General features: G+C 46.5%; 1 protein-coding gene across 1 annotated transcript in view; it reads right to left on the minus strand.

Annotated features, from left to right (window-relative positions):
* LOC137419631 (E3 ubiquitin/ISG15 ligase TRIM25-like) overlaps nucleotides 1-23,422 on the minus strand; it is a 43,062-nt gene extending 19,640 nt beyond the window's left edge. The window contains exons 1-5 of the mRNA XM_078786792.1: nucleotides 23,336-23,422; nucleotides 21,021-21,689; nucleotides 18,180-18,275; nucleotides 16,572-16,594; nucleotides 4,151-4,278 (exon numbers count right to left, since the gene is read on the minus strand). Coding sequence (XP_078642918.1) covers nucleotides 4,151-4,278; nucleotides 16,572-16,594; nucleotides 18,180-18,275; nucleotides 21,021-21,689; nucleotides 23,336-23,422 — 1,003 coding nt within the window. The remainder of the gene's footprint in view (nucleotides 1-4,150; nucleotides 4,279-16,571; nucleotides 16,595-18,179; nucleotides 18,276-21,020; nucleotides 21,690-23,335) is intronic.
* Nucleotides 23,423-24,553: the final 1,131 nt, after the last annotated feature.

The following is a 24,553-nucleotide window of genomic DNA, read 5'->3' on the forward strand; positions in this document are numbered from 1 at the left end:
TGAGGAAGTGAGTGAGGGAGGGAGTGAGGGAGTGATTGAGTATGAAAACACTTCAGTCATTATCGCTTGAACCAAACACTAAGTTTGGACATGAGCTTCATATCTGATGCTTCATGAAGGTGAATTAATCACATCAAAATCTGCGCTCAATAAGGGGAACTATGGGGGGTTTGACCCCCCAAATAGGTATTTGCTCTCTTCTCCGAAACTACACACACAATTTTGAAAAACCTGATCACAACCTTCATCACCCATGATGTACCAAAGTTTGTTCACAGCATTAAACATATCATAGTCTGAGAGGGTCCGTGGGGGGTTGAGCGACTGTTGCTCCTAATCCAGGTGAGCTTCAGGACCCGCGGTCCTATTTTATTTTTTTAGTTTCCCTGGATTGACCCAATGGTTGATCGATCCAAAATGGAAATGACTGAATTATTTTGTCCAGCCTTTCATAATGTTCATTGATCAGTTGTTTTTATCATAAGAATGAATAAATTATTTGAAGATGGAAGTGAGAACACCTCATCCATCTGACATGTTCCACATGACGCATCACTGTGTAATCACTGTGTGTGTGTTTCATGTTCAACACCTGGAAATATTAACCAAAAGTTTCTGCTACGTTTATGATGATCCGTGAACACTTCACTGCACAGAATTCATTTTAACAACTTTTACATAAAGATTCTCCACTTTTACAAAACCTTTACAATTACACTTCATGAGAAGAATAAAACAATGAATGAATGAATGATCAGTAACATCGACTTGGATGTTAAATTTTGCACAAACACCAAGTTCATGTCCTGGTTCCTCACAATCTCAACTAATGACCTCATTCACCTGTAAAATGTTTGTTTTCTGCACAAAATAAGATTTCTCTCCCTCACGGGCCGATCCGCCAACAATCCCGGATTACAACTTTGTGGATTTCATGTTATGAATTTTACAATTTATGAAAAATGATTTAAATGATGTTAGTCTTGTATTTCTGGCCCATAATGTTTCCTTATCATAACAAAATTAACTAGCACGGCACCTGGTAGAGCACATACCTCCACCAGGCTGAACAGTTTATGTTTTGTATCCACTGAAGACCGGATCTGGATCCAGACCTGAACCAAAGTCGAATCAGCTTGTTATTGTCGCACCCAACCAACTCATTCACCAAGTTTTGTTAAAACTCATTCACAACTTTTTGAAATATCGTGGTATGCGGGACATCGTTTTTGGCTTCACCAAATCGTATGAATTCGGCCTCGTCACACTCCCAACCTATCCACAAGATTCCGTCCGAATCCATCCACAACGTTTTGAGATATCCTGCTCACAGACAAACAAACAAGACAGAGACAGACACATAGACAAGGGTGAAAATACAACCTCCATCCACCTTCAGAAGCAGAGGGAATACGTGGAATGTAAGAAAGTTATTTCCTGGAAATTTATATTTCGGGAGTAGAACATATTTTACTTCCTCATTCGCGTCATCACCGATTTTTCCAATCACAACACTTTGATTTCCTGAATCCCTGCTGGAATTCCAACCTATAGGAAAGGATAACATGAAAACGAGATTTTAGGTGGGACGAAGAGCAAAAGCAAATTAAAATGGCCTCCAAATCAAGCTCCAGACGGTGTATCCTCCATCGCTCAAATTAATTACTTGACAAACCTGAGACTTCATAGAACATGATACTCCACGCCGTGTTCAAGTATTTACTTCAATTTTAATAATATAAACAATTTAAAGATCATTTTTAAAATCTGGAAGTTTAACGCAACTACACTGTACTAGCATGACTACACTGTACCAACACGACTACACTGTACTAACACGACTACACTGTACTAGCACGATGATGCTGTATTAACATGACGACACTGTACTAACACGACGACACTGTACTAACACTGCACTGTACTAACATGACTACACTGTACCAACGATGGCACTGTACTAACACGACGACACTGTACAAACGACGAGCACCAACACGACCACACTGTACTAACACGACGACACTGTACTAGCACGACCGCACTGTACCAGCACAACGACACTGTACTAGCACGACGACACTGTACCAACACGACGACACTGAACTAACCCGACCACACTGTACTAACACGACTACACTGTACTAGCATGACTCCACTGTACCAACATGACTACACTGTACTAAGACGACGATGAGTCACAGTTGCGGAGATGGAGGCTTTATTGATCACCGTAGACCACAGCATCAATCGGCATCTTCCAGAAGCGTATCGGTGGCCTCTTCTTCACCCTCTCACGTGGCACTCCCTCTAATCATCATCATCATCATCATCATCAACGATATTGATATTTGTGGGGCCGATGACCCCATGATGATTGTTTCCATGGATGGGTTTCACAAAGTACACTTATGCAGTACTGCGCATGTACGATATATTTATTTGGCATTGGGGGGGGGGGGGTGCATTGAATGTATCTGGACATGTTTAGATATTTGGCTACAGGATAAAAACATCTTCAAAAGCATGAAACAAGAAAATTTCACATCTTGTAGTTTTTGTTAATCTCTAATAATTTCCACAGAGGGGCCGGTGGAGCATCCGGAGAAGGTGGAGCTGGATCAGAACAACTTGAGAAATCTTTGGAAGTGAAGGGAAACGGGAACAGGGTTCTTCTTCTTCGCTCCATTTACAGATTATTTAAAATTCCATATTTCCTCCTTTTCATTCTTTCCTTTTTCTTCCATTTTATTTCCCTCTTTATAGAACGGCTTCGGGGTCACGACCAAAATAAATCTCTTGCTAGATGTCGACATATATCATGGTTATTGAAGGTATTATGAAGGTGATTTGTGTTATAGTGTTAAAGTTTATAATTGATTCAATTTGAATAAATATTTAAAGGTATATTTATGAATTGATTCAGGATTTTACTGCCGTTTTCCCCAGTGTCTATTACATCACCCCATCTAACACGTTACATTAGTTCTTCATGCCTGTTGTTTATGTGATTTTTTTTACCCCATTTCCTCCATTCTTGATCCCTCTGCTCTCTTCGATCTCCGACCATCTCTAATATATCGAGGATGAATCCCTTCTTACAGTATTTCCTTCTGATCAAACTCCCAAAATCTCGACTTACCGCAAATATCTGACATTTTATCTGATTTGTGGAACTGCTTTCTGGAGACGATTCAATCCAAATTTTCCTTCCAGAAACTTCAAGTACGTGTTACACCAACATATTGTGACATCTCCCATCACTACCTGCAAATATTTCTGCCCTTGTGAACCCCACCTCTCCCAAGTCCCGTGGTTTCACATGTTTCCTCCCCTCCCATCTTTAGTTTTCTCCTGTTCGTTGGATACCTTGCTTGTTGCATCTACCTGTTGTGTACACCTGTTTCCCCACTGAAACCATGTTTGCGTTTTGCCCTCTGTAACCTCACTCATCGTGAGCCATGATTTGGAACATAATAAAAATATTATCATTTGTTCCTTTTCTAGAATCTTTAAAGGTGGATGGAAGTTATGTTTTCACCCCTGTCTGTCTGTCTGTCTGTCTGTCCGTTTGTGAACAAAATATCTCAATAAAGTTGTGGACGGATTCAAACAAAATTTGGCAGAGCTGTCGTGTATGTGACAGCGATGAAATGATTAGATTTGGGTGAAGATCCGGATTCGGATCCGGCTCGTAGAATTTATTAAGTGTTTCTTCACCATTGGGAGATAACACCAAAAACGATACACAGCCGGATATCTCAAAACGTTATGGACGGATTTGGACGAAACTTGTTGGACAGGTTGTGTTTATGAGAAGGAAGAAACAATTCAATTTTGGTGAAAGTCCGGATCCGTATCCAGCTAGTAGAATTTTTAAAGTGATTCTTCACCATTGGGACATAGGGCCAAAAACGATATATAGCAGGATATGTCAAAAAGTTGTGGATGGATGATTTTGATTAAATGTGATTCTGTATTGTCATTGCCGTGTCTACTCTGGGATACAAAAGGTAAAGTGTTCACCTGGCAGAGGGATACTCTCCCATGAGTGCCGTTCTAGTCTCTTCCTGTTTCTCTTTCATATTTGTGCCACGTTTTGTGTTCCCTTATTATTTTCTTTATAAAATGTCCAGTTTGTGTCACTCACTCTGTATCTTCTCAAGAAAGTTCTTATTGAGTGTGATGAGCCCGTCCACGTTCTTCTCCTCCTTCGAGAAGTCCAGAACTGGGAGCGGTGTCCTCTTCACAGATTTAAAGTCTGACATGGTCTCGAGCCTTGGAATAAAAAGGAAAAACATCAGTTTTAGAAATTCTTGGAGGAGAGAATATTGTTAAATTAATACATTTTTACAAATCAAAACAAGTAATCTGGAAAAGAATTGTAAATAATTAAAAATAGAAAATAGATCGAGTGAATTTTTGTATTAATTTGTATTTTTATTCAGAAGTCGAGATTCCAGATGAGCCGAATCGAGAATAAAGTAAACAGGTAGAAAAAAAACGATGAACAGGATGGAAAGAGAGTGTCGGTGAGGGTTGTAGAGAATGAGGTGTGCGTTGGGGAAAGAATAAATCAATGATGAATGAGATGATTGAAAGATGAGATGAAGAGCACGAGGCAAGAAGCATATTTGTTGAGTCAGTTGGTCATGGACTCGGCTTCCTGGCAGGAGATGGACAGAACAAAGGCCATGTGATGGGATAGAAAACCGTCTGTCTGCAGAGAGAAGACCTAACTGAGAATAATCCAACAAGGTGTTTGTGGTGGGACTTGGGACAACACCATTCTCAGAAGTAATGTTTGTTACCATCTGTTCGTGTTCCCATCTGAGCTCCTCGGACAAGATGCAGAGAATCCAGGTTCAAATGTTATACAGTCACGTGAAAAAGTAAGTACACCCCATGTAAAGTTTTGACTTTTTCAACATATTTCAACATACAGATATTTGATCTTCATCTATCTATAATTCCAGCAATCTCTGTGTGTGTGTGTGTGTGTGTGTGTCTGTATGCGACCGCTGTTTCTCGACAACTACCGGTCCGATATACTTGAAACTTGCCAGGTATATTGCTGGGGACCCGAGGATGTGCCTTTTCAAGGTTTTAAATTAATCGGAGAAGTAGTTACCGAGCTATGTCCAAAAAACGATTCAACCAATCAGAGAGCAGCGAGCTATCACGTGTGCCGAACGTGGCGAACAGACTCTGCCTCGGACGGCACATTTGAGAGCGTATTCATTTATTTCCCGTCGGCAAACTATGTTGGCGCTATGTTGGCGTTAAACTATGTTTTAAAACTAATTAAAACTAATTTGCGATTCTTTCGCTTTGCGATGCGATTTGCGATTGCGTTAAACTCGCTCGGGCGTTAAACTATGTTTTAAAACTAATTAAAACTAATTTGCGATTCTTTCGCTTTCCTGTGCGTTTGTGCACGATATGGCGATTTCTTTACCAAACTCCGCAAGCCTTGGACCAAACCATTTCATGTAAATAGAGGGGGGGGGGATTGTCACCGTACTCGCAAGCCGTTCGCTTTGGACCAAACCATTTCATGTAAATAGAGGGGGGGGGGGGATTGTCACCGTACTCGCAAGCCGTTCGCTTTGGACCAAACCATTTCATGTAAATAGAGGGGGGGGGGGGGGATTGTCACCGTACTCGCAAGCCGTTCGCTTTGGCTTTGTGAATGGACCAAACCATTTCATGTAAATAGAGGGGGGGGGATATACTTTTCGATATATATATGGTACGGGCATGCCCTAGTCTATCTATAATTCCAGTAATCTGTGTGTGTGTGTGTGTGTGTCTGTATGCGACCGCTGTTTCTCGACAACTACCGGTCCGATATACTTGAAACTTGCCAGGTATATTGCTGGGGACCCGAGGATGTGCCTTTTCAAGGTTTTAAATTAATCGGACAAGTAGTTACCGAGCTATGGCGATTTCTTTACCAAACTCCGCAAGCCGTTCGCTTTGGACCAAACCATTGCATGTAAATAGAGGGGGGGGGGGGGGATTGTCACCGTACTCGCAAGCCGTTCGCTTTGGACCAAACCATTTCATGTAAATAGAGGGGGGGGGGGATTGTCACCGTACTCGCAAGCCGTTCGCTTTGGACCAAACCATTTCATGTAAATAGAGGGGGGGGGGGGGGGGGATTGTCACCGTACTCGCAAGCCGTCCGCTTTGGCTTTGCGAATGGACCAAACCATTTCATGTAAATAGAGGGGGCGGGATATAATTTTGTACGGGCATGCCCTAGTTTCAACAATATTGATAGATAAAGGTGATATTGTGGCGGACACAAAAGCCCACTGGCGTGGTGACATCATTCCGCGCACCAAGTGGGCGGTGGCCACGCCCGAGGGGTAGGCGTGGCCTCTTGATATACACCGGGTGCGCAGCCCGGAGCGCGCCAGTGTTACAGTGAGCTCCTGAAATAAAGACGCTTATAAGTTACCGCTTGTCCGCTTCCTCCTTGCTCGCAAGCAGCGCGCGTAACGCCGCGCTTTACTGGTGACCCCCTTGACGTTGGATCTGCCAGAGCGATCCTTCCACATGCGACGCCATTGCCATGGCCAACTTCATCAAACTTCCCGAATTTTGGGAGGCTCAGGCCGAAGTCTGGTTCGTCCAGGCCGAAGCCCAATTTCAGCTTTGGCGCCTCACCGGCGATGACACACGCTATTGCCACGTCGTCGCCTCCCTCGGGCCCGGCACGGCCGCTCGAGTTGTGTCTGTCCTTCGCCATCCACCGGACGGCCACAAGTACGAGGCACTCAAGCGGTTACTCCTAGCCACGTTCGGCCTCACGGACGACGCACGGGCCGACCGCTTCCTGGATCTCCCCGAGCTCGGTGACATGCGCCCGTCGGTCCGAATGGACCATATGCTGTCACTGTTGGGCGACGAAGCCCCCGGTTCTCTATTCCGGGTGCTTTTCCGTCGCCAACTTCCAGCGCAGGTTCGCCTCGCGTTGGCCGGGACCGGGCTAACGGAACCCCGAGCATTGGCAGCCGAGGCGGACAAGTACTTCGCCGCTTCGGACACGCGGGCGAGAGTCGGCGTGGCCATCACGGCCCTCGTGGCTGATGCTGCTGATGCTGCTGCTGATGCTGCTGATCCACAGCATCAGCTTATACAGCATACGCAGCATGCTGATACGCACCTCGTGACCGCCGCCACGCCCCGCCCACCGCCGCGGCGAAAACCACCACCGTGGGGAAACCCGCCAACTCCACCAGCCTGGCGGAGCCAGCCGCGCTCCTCCATCTCCACCACCTGGCGCTGGTTCCACACCAAGTTCGGCCACGAAGCTCGGCAGTGTCATCCGCCATGCTCCTTCAACAGGTCGGGAAATGCGTGGGCCGGCGCTCAATAGTGGCGATGAGTGCCGGCTGTTCGAGCAGCCTGCTGTTCATAACGGACACCTTCTCCGGGCGCCGTTACCTGTGCGACACGGTAGCGCAGGTGAGTGTCATTCCCGCCGGCACGTCAGACAAGCACGCCGCGGGTGGGGGCCCCACGCTGCTTGCCGCGAACGGGACGCCCATCCGTACGTACGGAAAACGCTGCCTCTCTCTGCGGTTCGGAGGGCAGGTTTTCCGATGGACGTTCGTCACCGCCGACGTGCCCATGGCACTGCTTGGCGTGGCCTTCCTCTGCGCTAATGGGCTCCTGGTCGACGTCAAGCGCAGACGTCTTGTCCAGGCCGAGACGTTCAGCTCGCTCGCTTGTGCGTTGCCCAGCTCAACGAGCGGCTTGCCAAGCGGCTTGCCGAACGGTTCGGTTCTGGCCACGTTGGTCTGTACGCTTCCGGCAGCAGACGCATTCACCCGCCTCCTCACCGGCTTCCCGGCCCTCACGCGGCCCACCTTCTCGGCGGGGGACGTCAAGCACGGGGTGGCCCATCACATCCCCACCGTCGGGCCACCGGTCTACGCCCGGGCACGCTGCCTCGAGCCGACGAAGCTGGCGGTGGCAAAAGCGGGGTTCGCTACCCTGGAGCGACTCGGCATCGTTCGGCGCTCAGAGAGCGCTTGGGCGTCACCGCTGCACATCGTGCCGAAGCCCGGCGGGGATGGCGACCGTGCGGGGACTATCGCCGTCTCAATGACGCCACGACTCCCGACCGCTACACCGTCCCCCACATTCAGGGCTTTTCCACCCGTTTGGCGGGCATGTCCTTCTTCTCGAAGGTGGACCTCATACGCGGCTACCATCAGGTCCCCGTCAGGCCGGAGGACGTCCCGAAGACGGCGGTCATCATGCCATTCGGACTCTTCGAGTTCCTGCGCATGCCCTTCGGTCTGAAGAATGCGGCTCAGGCATTCCAGCGACTGATGGACAGCATCCTGCGTGACTTGGATTTTGTCTACATCTACCTGGACGATATCCTCGTTGCCAGCGCGTCCCGCGAAGAGCACCTATGCCACCTCCGCACGCTCTTCGAACGCCTGGGCCAGCATGGCCTGATTGTGAACCCCGCAAAGTGCCGGTTCGGCACCACCACAATCGATTTTCTGGGGCACCGTGTCACCAGGCACGGAGCCGTCCCCCTGCCGGCCAAGGTGGAGGCGGTGAAGGGGTTTCCGCGCCCCCGCACGATCAGAGAGCTGCAGGAGTTTCTGGGCATGGTGAACTTTTACCATCGGTTCTTGCCCCGTATCGCCCAGCTCCTGCGCCCCCTGCACGAAGCTCTCCGAAGTAAGCCGGGCAAAGGCGACGTTACCTGGACCGAGCAGATGGACACGGCGTTCACAGGCGCGAAGCTCGCCTTGGCTAACGCCACCATGCTCGCTCACCCGGTGCCCGATGCACCGATCGCCCTCACCACCGATGCCTCGGACTACGTGGTGGGCACGGTGCACGAGCAATGGGTGCGTGGAGCTTGGCACCCGCTGGCGTTCTTTAGCCGGCAGCTTCGCCCGCCGGAACGCCGTTACAGTACCTTCGACCGCGAGTTGCTCGGGCTTCACTTGGCGGTCAGGCACTTCCGCCATCTGCTCGAGGGCCGTGCGTTCACTGCCTTCGTCGACCACAAGCCGCTGAGCTTCACGATGGGCAAGGTCACCGAGCCGTGGTCGGCCCGGCAGCAGCGTCACCTCTCGGCCGTGTCCGAGTACACGACGGACATCCAGCATGTCGCGGGGAAGGACAACCCGGTGGCGGATTGCCTTTCCCGGGCCGTCGCCCATGCAGTCCACCTCGGCATCGACTATGCCCGGATGGCAGCGGACCTTGCGTACCGCCGTCACGGGCCTCCGCATCACCGAGGTGGCGTTCGATGGCGCGGGCATGGCCCTCTTGTGCGACGTCTCCCTCGGGCGTCCTCGCCCCATCGTGCCTGCGGGCTGGCAGCGCCAGGTGTTTGACGCCATCCACGGCCTGTCCCACCCGGGCACGAGGGCCTCCCAAAGGCTGATCGCCGACAAGTTCGTCTGGCATGGCCTCCGGATGGCCGTCCGCGGCTGGGCCAGGACGTGCCTCGCGTGCCAGTGCGCCAAGGTGCACCGGCACACCCAAGCCCCGTTGGCCCCGTTCACGGTGCCGGAACGCTGGTTTGACCACGTCCACGTGGACCTGTTGGGACCTCTGCCCCCCTCGCAGGGTTTCACCTACGTCCTCACCATGGTGGACCGCACCACCCGGTGGCCGGGGGCTGTGCCCTTGGCGTCGACGATGGCGGCCGATGTCACGCAGGCTTTCATCGCCACCTGGGTCGCCCGGTTCGGCGCCCCCTCTGACATCTCGTCTGACCGCGGCCCCCAGTTCACCTCGGAGCTCTGGGGGGCGGTCGCGCAGGGGCTCGGGGTCCGGCTGCACCGAACCACGGCCTACCACCCCCAGGCTAACGGCCTGTGTGAGCGATTTCACAGCTCATTGAAGGCCGCGCTCCGGGCCACCCTCCGCGACGGCGGCTGGGTCGACAGGCTCCCCTGGGTCCTGCTGGGCCTCCAGACGGCACCCAAGGAGGACCTGCGCGCATCCGCGGTGGAGTTGGTCTTTGGGCAACCGCTGCGGGTGCTGGGCGAGTTCCTCCCCGACTCCACGGCACCATGGTCCGTGGCACAGCAGCGCTCCGCTCTGCAAGAGACCGCCCAGAGGTTCGCCCCGGTGCCAACGGCATGCCACGGGCACCCACCGACGCACGTCGCCCCGGAGCTTCGCACGGCGGAGTACGTCTTCGTCCGCCACGTTGCCCACCGGACACCACTGCGGCCCCCGTACGACGGGCCTTTCCGCGTGCTGGAGACCGGGGCGAAGCACTTCACCCTGGACATCGGCGGTACTCCTGACCGCGTTTCGGTAGACCGCCTCAAGCCGGCACACCTCGACATGGACCATCCACCGCCAGTGGCCCGACCCCCACGTCGGGGCCGCCCCCCTGCGGGCGGACCCCTGGCACCGCCCAGCCCCGCCACCACGCCACCCCCCTGTCCTGCACCCATCCCAGGGGCAGCCAGGGGCATCCCAACTGGCATCCCTGCCCCCCTGACGCCGCCGATCGCCAGGGGGCGCTTCGGCCGGGTCATTCGTCTGCCCCGCAAACTGGCCCTCCAGGTGCGCGGGAATTCTGGGGGGGCGCGTGTGGCGGACACAAAAGCCCACTGGCGTGGTGACATCATTCCGTGCACCAAGTGGGCGGTGGCCACGCCCGAGGGGTAGGCGTGGCCTCATGATATACACAGTGCGCGCAGCCCGGAGCGCGCCAGTGTTACAGTGAGCTCCTGAAATAAAGACGCTTATAAGTTACCGCTTGTCCGCTTCCTCCTTGCTCGCAAGCAGTGCGCGTAACGCCGCGCTTTAATATAATATAACAATTATCATGAAACATTTACATTTTGTAGTCCATTGTATAATTTAAATAAACCTAAATCCAAATTTTGCATGTGGAAAAAGTAAGTACACCCCTACATTTATCACTCCTTGAAATACCTAAAATTAGAATCAGGTGCACCAGCTCAGGTGCAAATGATGAGAACATCGTCAGAGAGGATCTTGGAGGAACCTGTCTTATTTAAACCTCAGACATTTAGTTTGGTTTGCTCTTTGTTGTTGAAGTGTGCAGCGTCACTATGGCTAGATAAAAAGAGCTCTCTGAGGCCTTCAGAAAGGTGGTTATAGATGCGTACGAGTCTGGGAACGGATTTAAAAAGATCTCCAAACAATTTAAAATCAGTCATTCGACTGTCCGGAAGATCATCTACAAGTGGAGAAAATTCCAAACAACTGCCAAATTGTTCAGGTCAGGCCGCCCCAGCAAGTTCAGCCCGAGAGCAGACCGCAAGATGCTGAAAGAAGTCTTTAAGAACCCCAGAAGGTCATCACGGGACCCACAGGCAGCTCTTGCCACTGTTGATATCAAAGTGCACGAGTCTACCATTAGAAAGAGGCTGCACAAATTTGATCTACATGGGAGGTGTGCCAGGAGGAAACCTTTGCTGTCCAGAAAGAACATCAGGGCAAGACTAAAGTTTGCCAATGAACACGTAGGCAAAGACCAGCATTTCTGGAACAATGTGCTCTGGTCAGATGAGTCAAAGGTAGAGCTATTTGGCCACAGTACCAGAATACATGTTTGGCGAAAACCAAAGACAGAATTTGACCACAAGAACCTGATACCAACTGTAAAGCATGGTGGTGGAAATACAGGGTCCGGCTGGGAGGTGACGATTTTCAGAAAACTCATACACAATTATTTTTAGTCGAATTTCAATTTTTTTTTTTTTTTTAGACTACATATATAATGCCATTTAATACACTGTAACAAAGACATTTTAAAAATGTAATTCTTGTTTGAATTGGGTATAACAATGCAAGTGGGGGGTCTAGCGCATGCGTGATGGCTGTTGGTTACTGGTTGTTAGGCGCCATTTCAGTAGCCATGGAGCTGTGGACGATTGAACATCACGTCTTTGTTGTTGAGACGTTTATTCAAATGGGTAGTTCGATGGTGCTTACACAGCACAGATTTCGTACTCACTTCAATGTTGGTCGACGTGGCGCCGTTCCGTCTCGAAACACAATATTGAAGTTGGTAAAAAAACTTCAGGACAACTGGATCTGTGAGGCCGGGAGCAGCTCGGGGAGGTGATCGAACCGTTAGGACCCCGGAAAACATCGAAAGGGTTCGACAAGCTGTGGAAGCCAGCCCTCGTCGGTCAGCAGTACAGCACGCTCACGCTCTACGGATGTCAGACAGATCAGTTCGTCGAATTTTGCACTTGGACCTTCATTATCACGTGTACAAAATCATGGTGGTTCAAGAACTGCAGCAGAATGATTTCGTACGGCGGTTTACATTCGCAGAAAGAATGCTGGAACTGCTTAGGGATGCTGCTGTGCTGAGACATGCTGGAACTTTTCCGCGCGTCTGCAAGAATGCTTGGACAAGAACGGCCGCCATTTAGATGATGTCATTTTTCAAACATGAATTACATTTTTTTAATGTCTTTGTTACAGTGCATTAAATGGCATTATATATGTAGTCTTAAAAAAAATTAATGAAATTCGACCAAAAATAACTGTGTACGAGTTTTCTGAAAATCATCACACCTCCCTGTATTATGGTTTGGGGCAGCTTTGCTGCATCAGGGCCTGGGAAGCTCACCATCATAGAATCCACTATGAAATCTTCATTGTACCAGAGGGTGCTTGAGGATAATGTGAGGCCATCTGTCGGAAAGTTGAAGCTCAACCGAAGGTGGACCTTGCAACATGACAATGACCCTAAACATACCAGTAAATCCACCAAGGAATGGCTGAAAAGCAAGAAAGGGAGGGTTCTGGAATGGCCAAATCAAAGCCCGGATCTAAATCCCATCGACATATTGTGGGGGGATTTGAAACGAGCTGTGCATGCAAGAAACCCGTCAAACATCACACAGCTGAAATAATTCTGCATGGAGGAGTGGGCAAAAATTTATCCCAGTGGATGTCATCGACTGGTAGACCGTTATAAGAAACGCCTACTTGAGGTTGTTTCTGCCAAAGGGGGCAATACCACCGATTAGAGCCAAGGATGTATTTACTTTTTCCACATGTGAAATTTGCATTTATGTTCATTTAAATTATACAATGGACTACAAAATGTAAATGTTTCATGATATTTGTTGTATTATATCACCTTTATCTTTCTATATTGTTGAAATGAAGATCAAATAGCTGTATGTTGAAATATGTTGAAAAAGTCAAAACTTTACATGGGGTGTACTTACTTTTTCACATGACTGTAAACCATGTTTTTGTCCATTGTCCATCAATCTCCATGTAATTCCTGTATCCAGGTTCAAATGTTATAAACCATGTCTTTGTCCATTGTCCATCAATCTCCTTGCAATTCATGTATCCAGGTTCAAATGTTATAAACCATGTTTTTGTCCATTGTCCATCAATCTCCATGTAATTCCTGTATCCAGGTTCAAATGTTATAAACCATGTCTATGTCCATTGTCCCTCAATCTCCTTGCAATTCATGTATCCAGGTTCAAATGTTATAAACCATGTCTTTGTCCATTGTCCATCAATCTCCTTGCAATTCATGTATCCAGGTTCAAATGTTATAAACTATGTCTTTGTCCATTGTCCATCAATCTCCTTGCAATTCATGTATCCAGGTTCAAATGTTATAAACCATGTCCATTGTAGATCAATCTCATTGTAATTCAGGTTGATGTACACCATCTACTAAAGCAATTGTCCTGTACTGTTAGACAGTATACCATGTTCCGTGCATGGATGACACTTGCACACCTATGATACCATATGTAAGAAATTGTTTATTTTCTCTGACTCTGTAATGTTTGTTGGGTGGGATGTTCATTGTGAAAGTTGATGAGTGGGAAGATGACAAGTGCACCACTGGTCAAAAGTTTTAGAACACCTCAATTTTACTAGTTTTTATTGAAATTTATGCAGTTTAATGTCTCAATGTACTCTGAAATTAAGCATAGAACAAATAAACAATTGGAGATAAAAAAAGAAATCATAGAATCATTGCAAAGAAATTGCAAGGAAAGCCAAGGTGTAAGTGAGTACAGTTTCCCACACCATCAAAAGGCACTTGGAAACTGGAGGAAACTCTGACAGGAAGAAGTCTGGCAGACCCAAAGCCACAACAGAATCAGAAGACAAGTTTCTGTAAGTCAACAGCTTGCGTGATAGGCGGCTCACAGGACAACAGCTTCAAGCACAGCTGAACACTGGTCGAAGTAAGCAAGTCTCAGTTTCAACTGTGAAGAGAAGACTTCGAGCTGCAGGTTTGACAGGTCGAGTGGCAGTAAGAAAGCCATTGCTAAGATGGCAAAATAAGAAAAAGAGGCTTGCCTGGGCCATGAAGCACTCTGCCAGTGGACTACGGAAGACTGCAAAAGTCGAAGAAGGTCTTGTGGACCGATGAATCAAAATTTGAAATCTTTGGTTCATCACGCAGGGTTTTTGTACACTGTCGAATCGGCAAAAGGATGGTTCCTCAGTGTGCTACACCAACTGTCAAACATGGAGGAGGAAGCATGATGGTCTGGAGCTCTTTTGCTGGATCTAGAGTCGGCGCGTTGCACAGAGTGACTGGCACCCTGAACCAAAAGGGCTACCACAGCATTTTGCAGTGCCATGCAATACCCTCTGGCATAAGCCGAGTTGGTCAGGGGTTCATCCCACAGCAAGATAATAACCCTAAACACACCTCCAGGCTATGTCAAAACTACCTTCAAGGAAAAGAACAAGACAGTAGGCTTCAAATCATGGAATGGCCAGCGCAGTCTCCAGACTTAAACCCCATCGAGCTGGTGGGGATGAACTGAACAGAAGGGTGAAAGAAAGCAACCTTCAAGTGCAACACATTTGTGGGAACTTCTGCAACAGTGTTGGGAACAACTTCCCGAACTATATTTGATTTCCATTGTAGAAAGAATGCCACGAGTGTGTTCAGTGGTTATATCTGCAAAAGGTGGCTACTTTGCTGAGTAAAAAAAATTTCATTTAAATTTTGTTAAACAAAATGATTCTATGATTTCTTTTTTATCTCCAATTATTTATTTGTTCTATGCTTAATCTCATAGTACATTGAGACATTAAAGTGCATAAATTTCAATAAAAACTTGAAAAATTGAGGTGTTCTAAAACTTTTGACCGGTAGTGTATTCTTGGAGAAAATGCCAGGAGCATAGAAAAGGCCCCTCTATATGGTATGTGCCATGCGGCAAATTATAGTAAAGAAGGGACATTCTGAAAAAATCTCGTATGCATGCTGGACTACCCTTGTGTTCTTCGGAGGAACCAAGAAATGGTCGAGAAAAGTTCCTATAAAGGGGCGCCCTGCATCTGGCAAATAAAATACATTTGCTTCTTCTTGCAGCTGTATGAATCAAATTGGCACCGCATTATATGTCAATATACATATTATTATACACTGTATCAATATTCATATTACTTTGAATTTCTCCGAGCAATGCCGGGTTCTTCAGCTTGTGTTTTATATTTTGAACACAAGAACACAAATCCCTTTGTTAGCACTTCCAAAAACCTCCAGTTTAGCAGTATTTGGAGAAACGCAAATTTCCGCTATATTGACCAATCAAATTTGCCGTTCACGCTTTCAACCTTGGAAAATATCGAGGCCCAGACAAAAAATATATAGATCGTGCTCGGAAACGCAAACCAAGAGTTGAAAAGACCCTTCCATGCCCTTTTCTCAAGACAGTGTGGGGTAAGGTGTTTTATGAATTATCTTTAGAAGTGGTTTGGAAGGGAACGAGGAATAAATAGAAAGAGCAGTTGAAGAAGAAGGTGAGCAGAGATCATGGATGGACATGGAGAGAAGAAGGTGAGCATAGATCACAGATGGGCATGGAGAGAAGAATCAATAAGACCAAGTGGGACACGAGCAAATTAGCAGAACAGAATATTTAAGGATGTTTGAGACTTCGAGTGTATCAATGAACACAGTAGATCTCAACAATTTAGAAGTCAATCGTTTTAAGTTGATGAGGATGGGAAAGTATAAAGAAAAGGCCAGAAAGGAATGAACTAAACAAGATAAACTCAAATGAGGATCAATGAGGATTTAAGGAGCCTTTTAAAGTTTGTGTCCAATTAATAACACAAATGAACTTTATAATGACCCTCCTCCCTAAATTAACCCAAAACTGTTCATTTATAGATCAGAAATGGGGAAGGAAATCGCGTGAGGAAAATAATCTAGTTCACGAGGACAACTGAGTAACCTGAATCAGTTACATCTTGTTCACCTCGTGTGTCCTTCTCTCACACTCATTCTTTCCCTAACCCTCATTCTTTACCAAACCCTCATTTTTTCCACTAACCCTCATTCTTTCCTTAACCCTCATTCTTTCCCTAACCCTCATTCTTTCCCGAACCCTCATTCTTTCCCGAACCACATTCTTTCCCTCATCCTCATTCTTTCCCTCATCCTCATTTCTCAAAGTCTCCCTTTATTTTGTCTCATTTTATTATTTAGTAAATATATTTAAATATTTAAAACACGATTGGGTCAAAAACATCAGGATGTGCTGATAATATGTCGGACACCAATGCAGTCTCACCTTTTTATCAGGTCCTTGGAACCCTGAAAAGGATGAAAACAAGGAATGAGTTCAATATATTTGAATGAATGAATGATTGTTTTTATTTATTAAATACTAGAGAGTTCACAGAACATGACACCCCACGCAGTGTTCAATTACGTTCTCCAATTTTATCAGTGTCTATCAGTGTCTATCAGTGTCTATCCGAAAGTCTATCAGTGGCATAGCCGGGCTTATTTGATACTTTAGTTGAAGAGGATAGTATGACCTCGGTGGGGATACCAGTTTCCAAATAATGTAGGTATTTTATTTTTTTTGCATTGAGACACTGCTTTGTTTATTTTATGTTTCGAGTTACAATGAACCAACCATACATCGCTTTGACCATAATGACGAACTCTTCCTATATAAACATGCGGTTCCAAAGTAACTTGGCAGCATGTGAAAAGCGACTGAGAAACAGGTGAAGCGGCCGCTTCCATGTTAGATTCGGCGCGCACTCTTCACACATAAACGTGCGACTGAGAAAGACGTGTAGCGGCCACTTCCGTTTTGCAGAATTCAATCTTTTTTCAAAATGGGCGCCATGTCCTGTTTAGATTTTGAAGATTTGCGTGTGATATGATTCAACGGATGTTTATATGAATCGTTTAAAATAAAATAAAGCCTTCAATTTCTGATATTTTGCCTTTTCATTTGGGCTTCCCAATTGAAACCCCGCCCTTAGGGCGGGTACCGTTGCTAGTAATAATAATGCAATAATATAAGCTAAAAGGCTAAATTACAGTCAATTTACAAATACTGCATTTTGATAACAATAATAACATCAGATGCAGCAAGGTGCACACAGTCCATGCTGGCATGGGAGGGAGGGTGCACCTCGCCGGCACCGACACCATCAGAGGATCGGTCACTACATAACCAAGTAGGCCTCAGAGGCAGAACCCAGCACCGAACCGTACAATGCAGGGAGCTCAAGGTGTCTGGAGACATGATGAATTCATATTGAAGCATTGGAACTCCAACATTTGCTAAATTTAAATATGAATTAAAATAAACTAAAAACAAAACTGCAAAATGTTTCAATGATATGTTCGGCCTGAACGAAATTGGAGTCAAAATGTGTGAGGAGTTAGCCACGTACCACCGTAATGACATCAGACGTAATCACTTCACCTTTTCATGTGACCAGATCCTCAGCTCTGATTGGTATACGTTTGAGGGGACGTACATACATACATACGGATGGGCAAACACTGATCTATACGGCTTTGCTCTATGGGCTACGCCATAAAAATTAAAAGTCACAGAACGTAGAGAGAGAAAGAGAGGAAGACAGAGAAAGAAAAGGGTAACATTTGATGTTTGTAACTCGACTCGTGGTCTGTAAAATGAGACTTTCACCTGTTGAACCCAAAAATACCATCAGTTTATCTTTTGAATTTCAATCCGTACTTGTGCCAAGTTTGATTAAAACCCCTTCAGTGGTTCTCCAGTTATCGTTGGAGAAAAAAAAGAAAAAAAACATTGATAACTGACGCACACACGGAAGGAAGAAAGGACAGCAGGAAGGACATCATCGTACATCCCTTCACAAAACAACGATGACTTATTGGTGATTCCCACCTCTGTTTGCCCTTCCTCTTCCTGAACATGCCGTAGTTGGGATGCAATGCTCTCCATTGACTGTGACACATGAGGATACTTTGCAGCCAAAACACCCTGCACAGAATAAAGAAACAACAGAAGTGAAGAATCATGAACCGGTGGTGGATTAAAAAGGAACATCCTGCACAAAATTATATAAATACTAGCAGAGGGAACCACACCTTGTGTGGAAGGAACTTAGAAGATACAGGATGATTTGTAATACGGGCTAACACGGGGTGGTGCTATACGATACACATTTACATCTAGAGAATTGGGGTCTTCCCCCCCACCCTGAAACCCCTAACCTGTAGGTTTGAAAATGTTTTCTTGCATCTCCATTTGCCAAGAGGATTTGTATGCAATATTATGGGGTTACTACCGGTTGGGCCGATTCTTTTGGTGGACAAACAGACAGAAAATACAACTATATATAGAGATGGGATATACATTTGTGATAAGGAGCACAGTTAATGTGATGGGAATTTCATTAAAATTTCGAAATCATCTCTTCTCTTTAACTCTAGAGCTGTATGAGAAAAAGTCCCAGGATGACATTAATCACAAAAACTGTTTCTCAGCTGTCTTGGCAGTAGATGGCTGGGGAGGGTGCCGTGGGGGGCTGACGGTTATTTGCCCATGCCCCATTCTGCAGATGGAATTTGAAAAATACGGTATATTAAAATTATATGAAAGAGAGAAGTCGGATCAGCGACATTACCTCGTGTTCAACAGAAGCAAAACCCCCTTTTCAGCCTCTTACAGGGGACAGATCCGGATGAGGAGCACAATCCCATGAGACCTTACTGTCGCGTCCCAGTGTGAGCACCCCTGGGGAGTGGGGACGGATAGCCAATTGAGCTTTTACTCCAAGGCGTTCAATCTAATGGCGGTGTGAATATGCGCGGGGGATGAGGGCAGCGATGGGTAACGAAGCTCTTACCTTCATGGGTCCCACTGGACGTCTTTGAACCTGTGATAATCAACTCAAACCCGACACGGAATTATAATGCAAAAATACTGGCTTTATTGAAAGAAATGTCGGTAACAAAAGAATGCACGGTAAAACTAAAATTCTAATTCAGGGAGCCTCCATACGGACTCGTATACAAACAAGGGGAATGATAAAATAACAAGAGAAAAATGACCACAGTGTGGTCACCAGCTGCGACGTGTGGAATCATGAGGATATCTGTTGCAATATTGCGCGCATGCATATTGTGTATCATGTATGCGCATGCGCTGTTCAAAAAGGTACCCCAACATCAACAACAACAACAACAACAACAACAACATCAACACGGTCCGCTCATGGAGCTGCTCGTCACAGCTAAAAATAATTCATGTTTCTGCCAGCACTCAGCTCTGGTCTCGACGAGCACTTTGGGAGCTTGGTGGTTATTGAAGCTTGAAGGCACCCCATGGGAAGCGCACAAGATGGCGGTGGCACCACACCCTTAGTAGCCACCGGCGTGAGGCAAGCAGATAACACGACCTCCTTCGGCTCGCTCGCGGCCCCTTCCGCCTCTGAAGAACAACAGCTGCGAAAAACGCCTCCCTTTCACTTGCAAAGCTCCCAAAAGGCACCCAAAAATCTTTCACCGATCTCCTCACAGGCGACCACACAGGTAAAACGTGACCGCCTACGACCAAAGCCAGGACCAAGAGAGGGACAAATGTCTGGACCCCATTCTTTTGTTCTCAAGGTTCTGATTTCATCGCATGACATCGCTGCCTGCTCCCATCAGCGAGTCCCTCTCATCACTCGACAATACCAGACTGATCACTGCTCTTCAGGGTGTGGCCTCACGGACCTGCCTGCTTGATGTTGTGATGTGGCCGCTGACAGCACCAGCGGTACTGTTTAATGTCCTGTTCTGGTTGGCTTTTATTTACTGTTTATATTAAGTGTAGCGTATGTTTTAGTGTGTCATAAGGAACAAGGGGAAAAGTACAGAGGCCATTTACATACGGGGAATTTACCATTAATCCCTAACTAATTAACATAACCACACCCCTCATCATGGGAACAAAGATAAACTCTTACACGACATACGGTCTAACAGCTCCCTACTTATGGTACATCGGGTTTCTTATTCTTCATTGCGACATACAGACCATGGTAATCTATACAATTCTACCTGGCCCTATGGTATTTCATTGCCCTGTGGTATGGCATTGCCAGATAACCCTATAAACATAACAATACTTTCCAGGGCCTACTTACTGGAACCTTTCCAGTGGATACATTTAATACTCCGGATATGCGGTTTAACCACAGGACAGGCTTACCTGAGGTTCTAGCAACAGGCCCTGATGCGGTGTACCAAATTTGGTCCATAATCGTTGAGGTAGTTGTGGAGATGTTTTCGTGAAAATGATGGATTTGGGAGGGGCCCATGGCCCCCTTTCCAGGTGACATTTCCCATAAGGAGCACAACCTATGGTTAAGGGCATGGTCCCGATGCCTCTTGGCAAGTTTGGTCGGGATCTGTCTCATGGTTTCTGAGATGATGATTTTAAAATAAAATACCAATATTTAAGGCAGAACCTTTTTACCTCCTCTAAAGGGGCACTCACACAGATGGTGAGCACAATGGGTGGGACCTTGCTGGCCTGATAAATCGTTACAAATTAGATCCATAATTGGTCGGGTAGTTTGTGAGGAGATATTTTCGTCAAATGTTGATGGACGTACATATATACACACGGACGGACGACTGGGCACCTGGACACATTCTATGAGCTTATTTCACGGAAATAACCAAAATAGTATAGATATAACACATGCAATAAGTATTTTTTCACTGATTTACTCACCTTCAGTTCAGTATGAGGAATCTCCAAAGCAACAACGTCGTGGTCCCGATGTTGTCCACCTGTGCACGTGACGCACATCAAGCTCCCATCATCCTTACAATAGAGTTGCATTGGCTTTCTGTGCTCAATGCATCTTAGTTCCTCAATCTTCACTCCAGGATCCACCAGTTTGTGCCCTTTCTGTTGATGAGGCTTCAGGTGTTTCTCACAGCAGAGGATCTCACAAGGTACACACCTCTTGGCTGCCTCTCCATAACAAAGCTCACAGTAAATCTCACTGCCCCCCGATTTCATTCCTTCCTTAACATTCACATCACCATGTTCTGTAACTCGGACCTCCAATCCAAACTTTCCCTTTTTCAACTTCACATTTTCTACCAAGTTGGCAATGATCACATTCTTCTTGAGCTTTGGTTTTTGTGGAAAAACCTCACGGCAATTTGGACAAACACAACCTGTCTCTTCTTCCCTGTTTTCCCAGGATTTCTCGATACACACACGACAAAACGAGTGGCCACATGGCAAAGCAACGGGCTCCTTGTAGAGTTCAAAGTACACTGGGCATGTGAGTTCATTCAAAATAACTCCAATATCAGAAGAAGAAGAAGAAGAAGAAGAAACCATTTCCTTGGGGTGAGAGAAGAGTGTGAAGCAGGGTTGAATTGAAACCTGCAAATGGAGATTGAAAATTAGAAATATTTAAGTAATGGAAGAGCAAGTATATATACATATATAAATAAATAATTAATGTAGCATGCTGAAATTACAACGCTCTCATTCCAATATGGAATGTGTTGACAAATTTCTTCTGTCACCGCTAATCTTCCCCAGAGAGTCTTATTTATTGAACTGCAATATTTATTGCAAATAATTTGTCGGATGTAATCGATAACTTTGTATTTACTGTAATCCTGTGTGTTGTGTTGAATGGGTGAATCCATCATTTGATGGGATTTCCCTTGCGTATTCACATAAAGAACAATCCCCGTGTATTAACATTCGGAATAATCATTCAGGTTATTAAATGAAATGACAAACTGGATAAGATCATCAGAAGGTGCACTCGATAATCACAAACAGGTGACACAACAGAGTGCCAGGTGTCTCATGACAATGTACGAGTGTCGACAAATACATAAACAGAGATTATAATGAGATTTCATGAGTGAAACATCTGATCCATCACTCAATGGGAGTTTTCGTAAAACGAAGTTCGAAAGGTTCACCTGGTATCATCACTTCCGGTTCCAGTCTCTGAGCTGTGGATGTGCGATTTTCACCTCTGCCAACTTCCTCAAAGATAAGTTTCCCGGTCGTTTTTGTTGTTTGTTTTGGTGTATAACTAGCATAACTAGTATAACTAGTCCCACTCCTCCCTCCGGGTCTGCAAAACAGGTGTTCACCACCATCTCTTATCTTCCCCCATCCGAAACCTTGATCTTTTCTACCCCCGTTAACCTACCTCAAACCCACCTCCTTCAAATTCCGTGTTTTTTTCTTCTCCAAAATCCGTTGTAGTGTCCATCTTGTTTATCCCATGTACGTTTACCGGATTCGAACCATTAACCGATTCAAACGTTTACCGGATTCGAACCTTTAACCAATTCAAACGTTTACCCGATTCGAACCTTTAACCGATTCAAACGTTTACTGGATTCGAACCTTTAACCGATTCAAACGTTTACCCGATTCGAACCTTTAACCGATTCAAACGTTTACCGGATTAGAACCTTTAACAGATTCAAACCTTCAACAGATTCGAACCGTTAACTGATTCAAACGTTTAACGGATTCAAACCTTTAACCTCGCACCCAGTCCTCCCTCTCGCTTCCACAAATCTCCCGATATCCCTGTTTTCCACTGTTGTTGTACTTCCCTCTCACCCCCTCTCGCTCCCTTTATTATATGTTCCATATGTTAGCTCTTACATGAGCCTCGACTTGGTATAAAATAAAATCATCCGTGTCCCACACCCAGCGTCTCCACCATGTTTCGTCCGTGTCCCACACCAGCGTCTCCACCAAGTTTCGTCCGTGTCCGTCCACAACTCTTTCAGATATCTTGTTCACAAATACATGAACAGACATGAAAACAAAACCTCCATCGATCTGACGGTGGTGAAACGAATGAACCTGCATCTCTGTCTGCCTCTCACTCCCTAAAACTGACGTCATCCTGCCGAACCACACGGATCTTCCCGATCGCACTCTCCACACTCCTTCATTACCAGAGTGAACCAAACACGATCATTGTACAACCTTTCTCATTAATAACTGATAACTCCTTAACCCGGGTACGAGTACGGACATGTTACCTCTCCTGCTGATGAAGATTTTGAATCGCGTAAAAACTTCCGCGAACTGAGGTCATAGGGGGTGGAGCCTCGTTCAGTGACGTCCATGAACAACGTGATGACGCAGCCTCGTAGAATGAACGTGTGAACGCCCGCACATTCGAGTCTCCCAGCAGGTCACGTGATTATTTTAATAACATAAGCTGGATTTTTCACCTTGTTTTTCACCGTCAGTTTATTTTCTTGTGAATGAATAACCGAATGAGGGAACATTCCGCGGGGGTTTAAACCTTTCATGTGATGATAACGTTTATTTTAAACCCGTTTTATTTTTTTATTTTTTTTTATTTTTTTTTGTATACTGAATCGAGGCTCATGAAAGAGCTAACGTTTATTTCACAAACAAATCAACCACACAAACAAAATATACAAAAAAGAGGGAGCGGAAGACAAGATGGGGAGAGAAGGGGAAGCACACAACCACAACATTTGAGAGCAGGGAGAAGTGTGGGAGGGAGAGGGCTTGGGGGCAGGAGGCGTGAGGCGTGGGAAGGGGAGGGCGGGGGGGGGGGGGAGAGGTATAAAACACAAGGGGACCGAAATTAGCGGGGTAGAAAAGATCAAGGTTTTGGATGGGGGAGGATAAGAGATGGTGGTGTGAACGGCTGTTTTAAAGACCTGGAGGGTGGAGTGGGATTGAAGTGAGTGGGGGAGTTTGTTCCAGAGGCGGGAGAAAAGGGGATTGAAGGAGTGAAGTGAGCAGAAAGTCTTGATTTTGGCAGTTTAAACCATAAGAGGGTTGCAGGCAGATCTTGTGCGACCTGTAGGAATATTTGGGGACAGAACCCAGAGAGGGCTGGGGGGGGGGGGGGGGGCAAGGCCAGAGAGGAGTCGGTAGAAGACAGAAAGACCACCAACCTGCCTGCGGTGAGTGAGTGAAAGGCCCTTGGAGGTAGCTTCATCATAGGAGATTCCAATGATCTGAACGCTTTGGTTTCAACAGCGTGAAGACGGGCTAGGTGTGAGGCAGGAGCACCAGACCAGAGGGGAGAGCAGTATTCCATAGAGCTGCGGATGAAAGCCTTGTATGTGGTGAGGAGCTCAGGTGTGCCAAGGAAGGACTTCGCACGACGGAGGATGCCCAGTTGGCGACTGGCTTTGGAGGCCAGATTTGAAATGTGGTTTTCCCAGGAAAGATCATGGCAAATAGTGAGACCCAAAAGCTTGAGTGACAGAACT

Source organism: Myxine glutinosa, chromosome 1 (genome assembly GCF_964187855.1).
Source record: "Myxine glutinosa chromosome 1, kmMyxGlut1.1, whole genome shotgun sequence".
NCBI lineage: Eukaryota > Metazoa > Chordata > Myxini > Myxiniformes > Myxinidae > Myxine > Myxine glutinosa.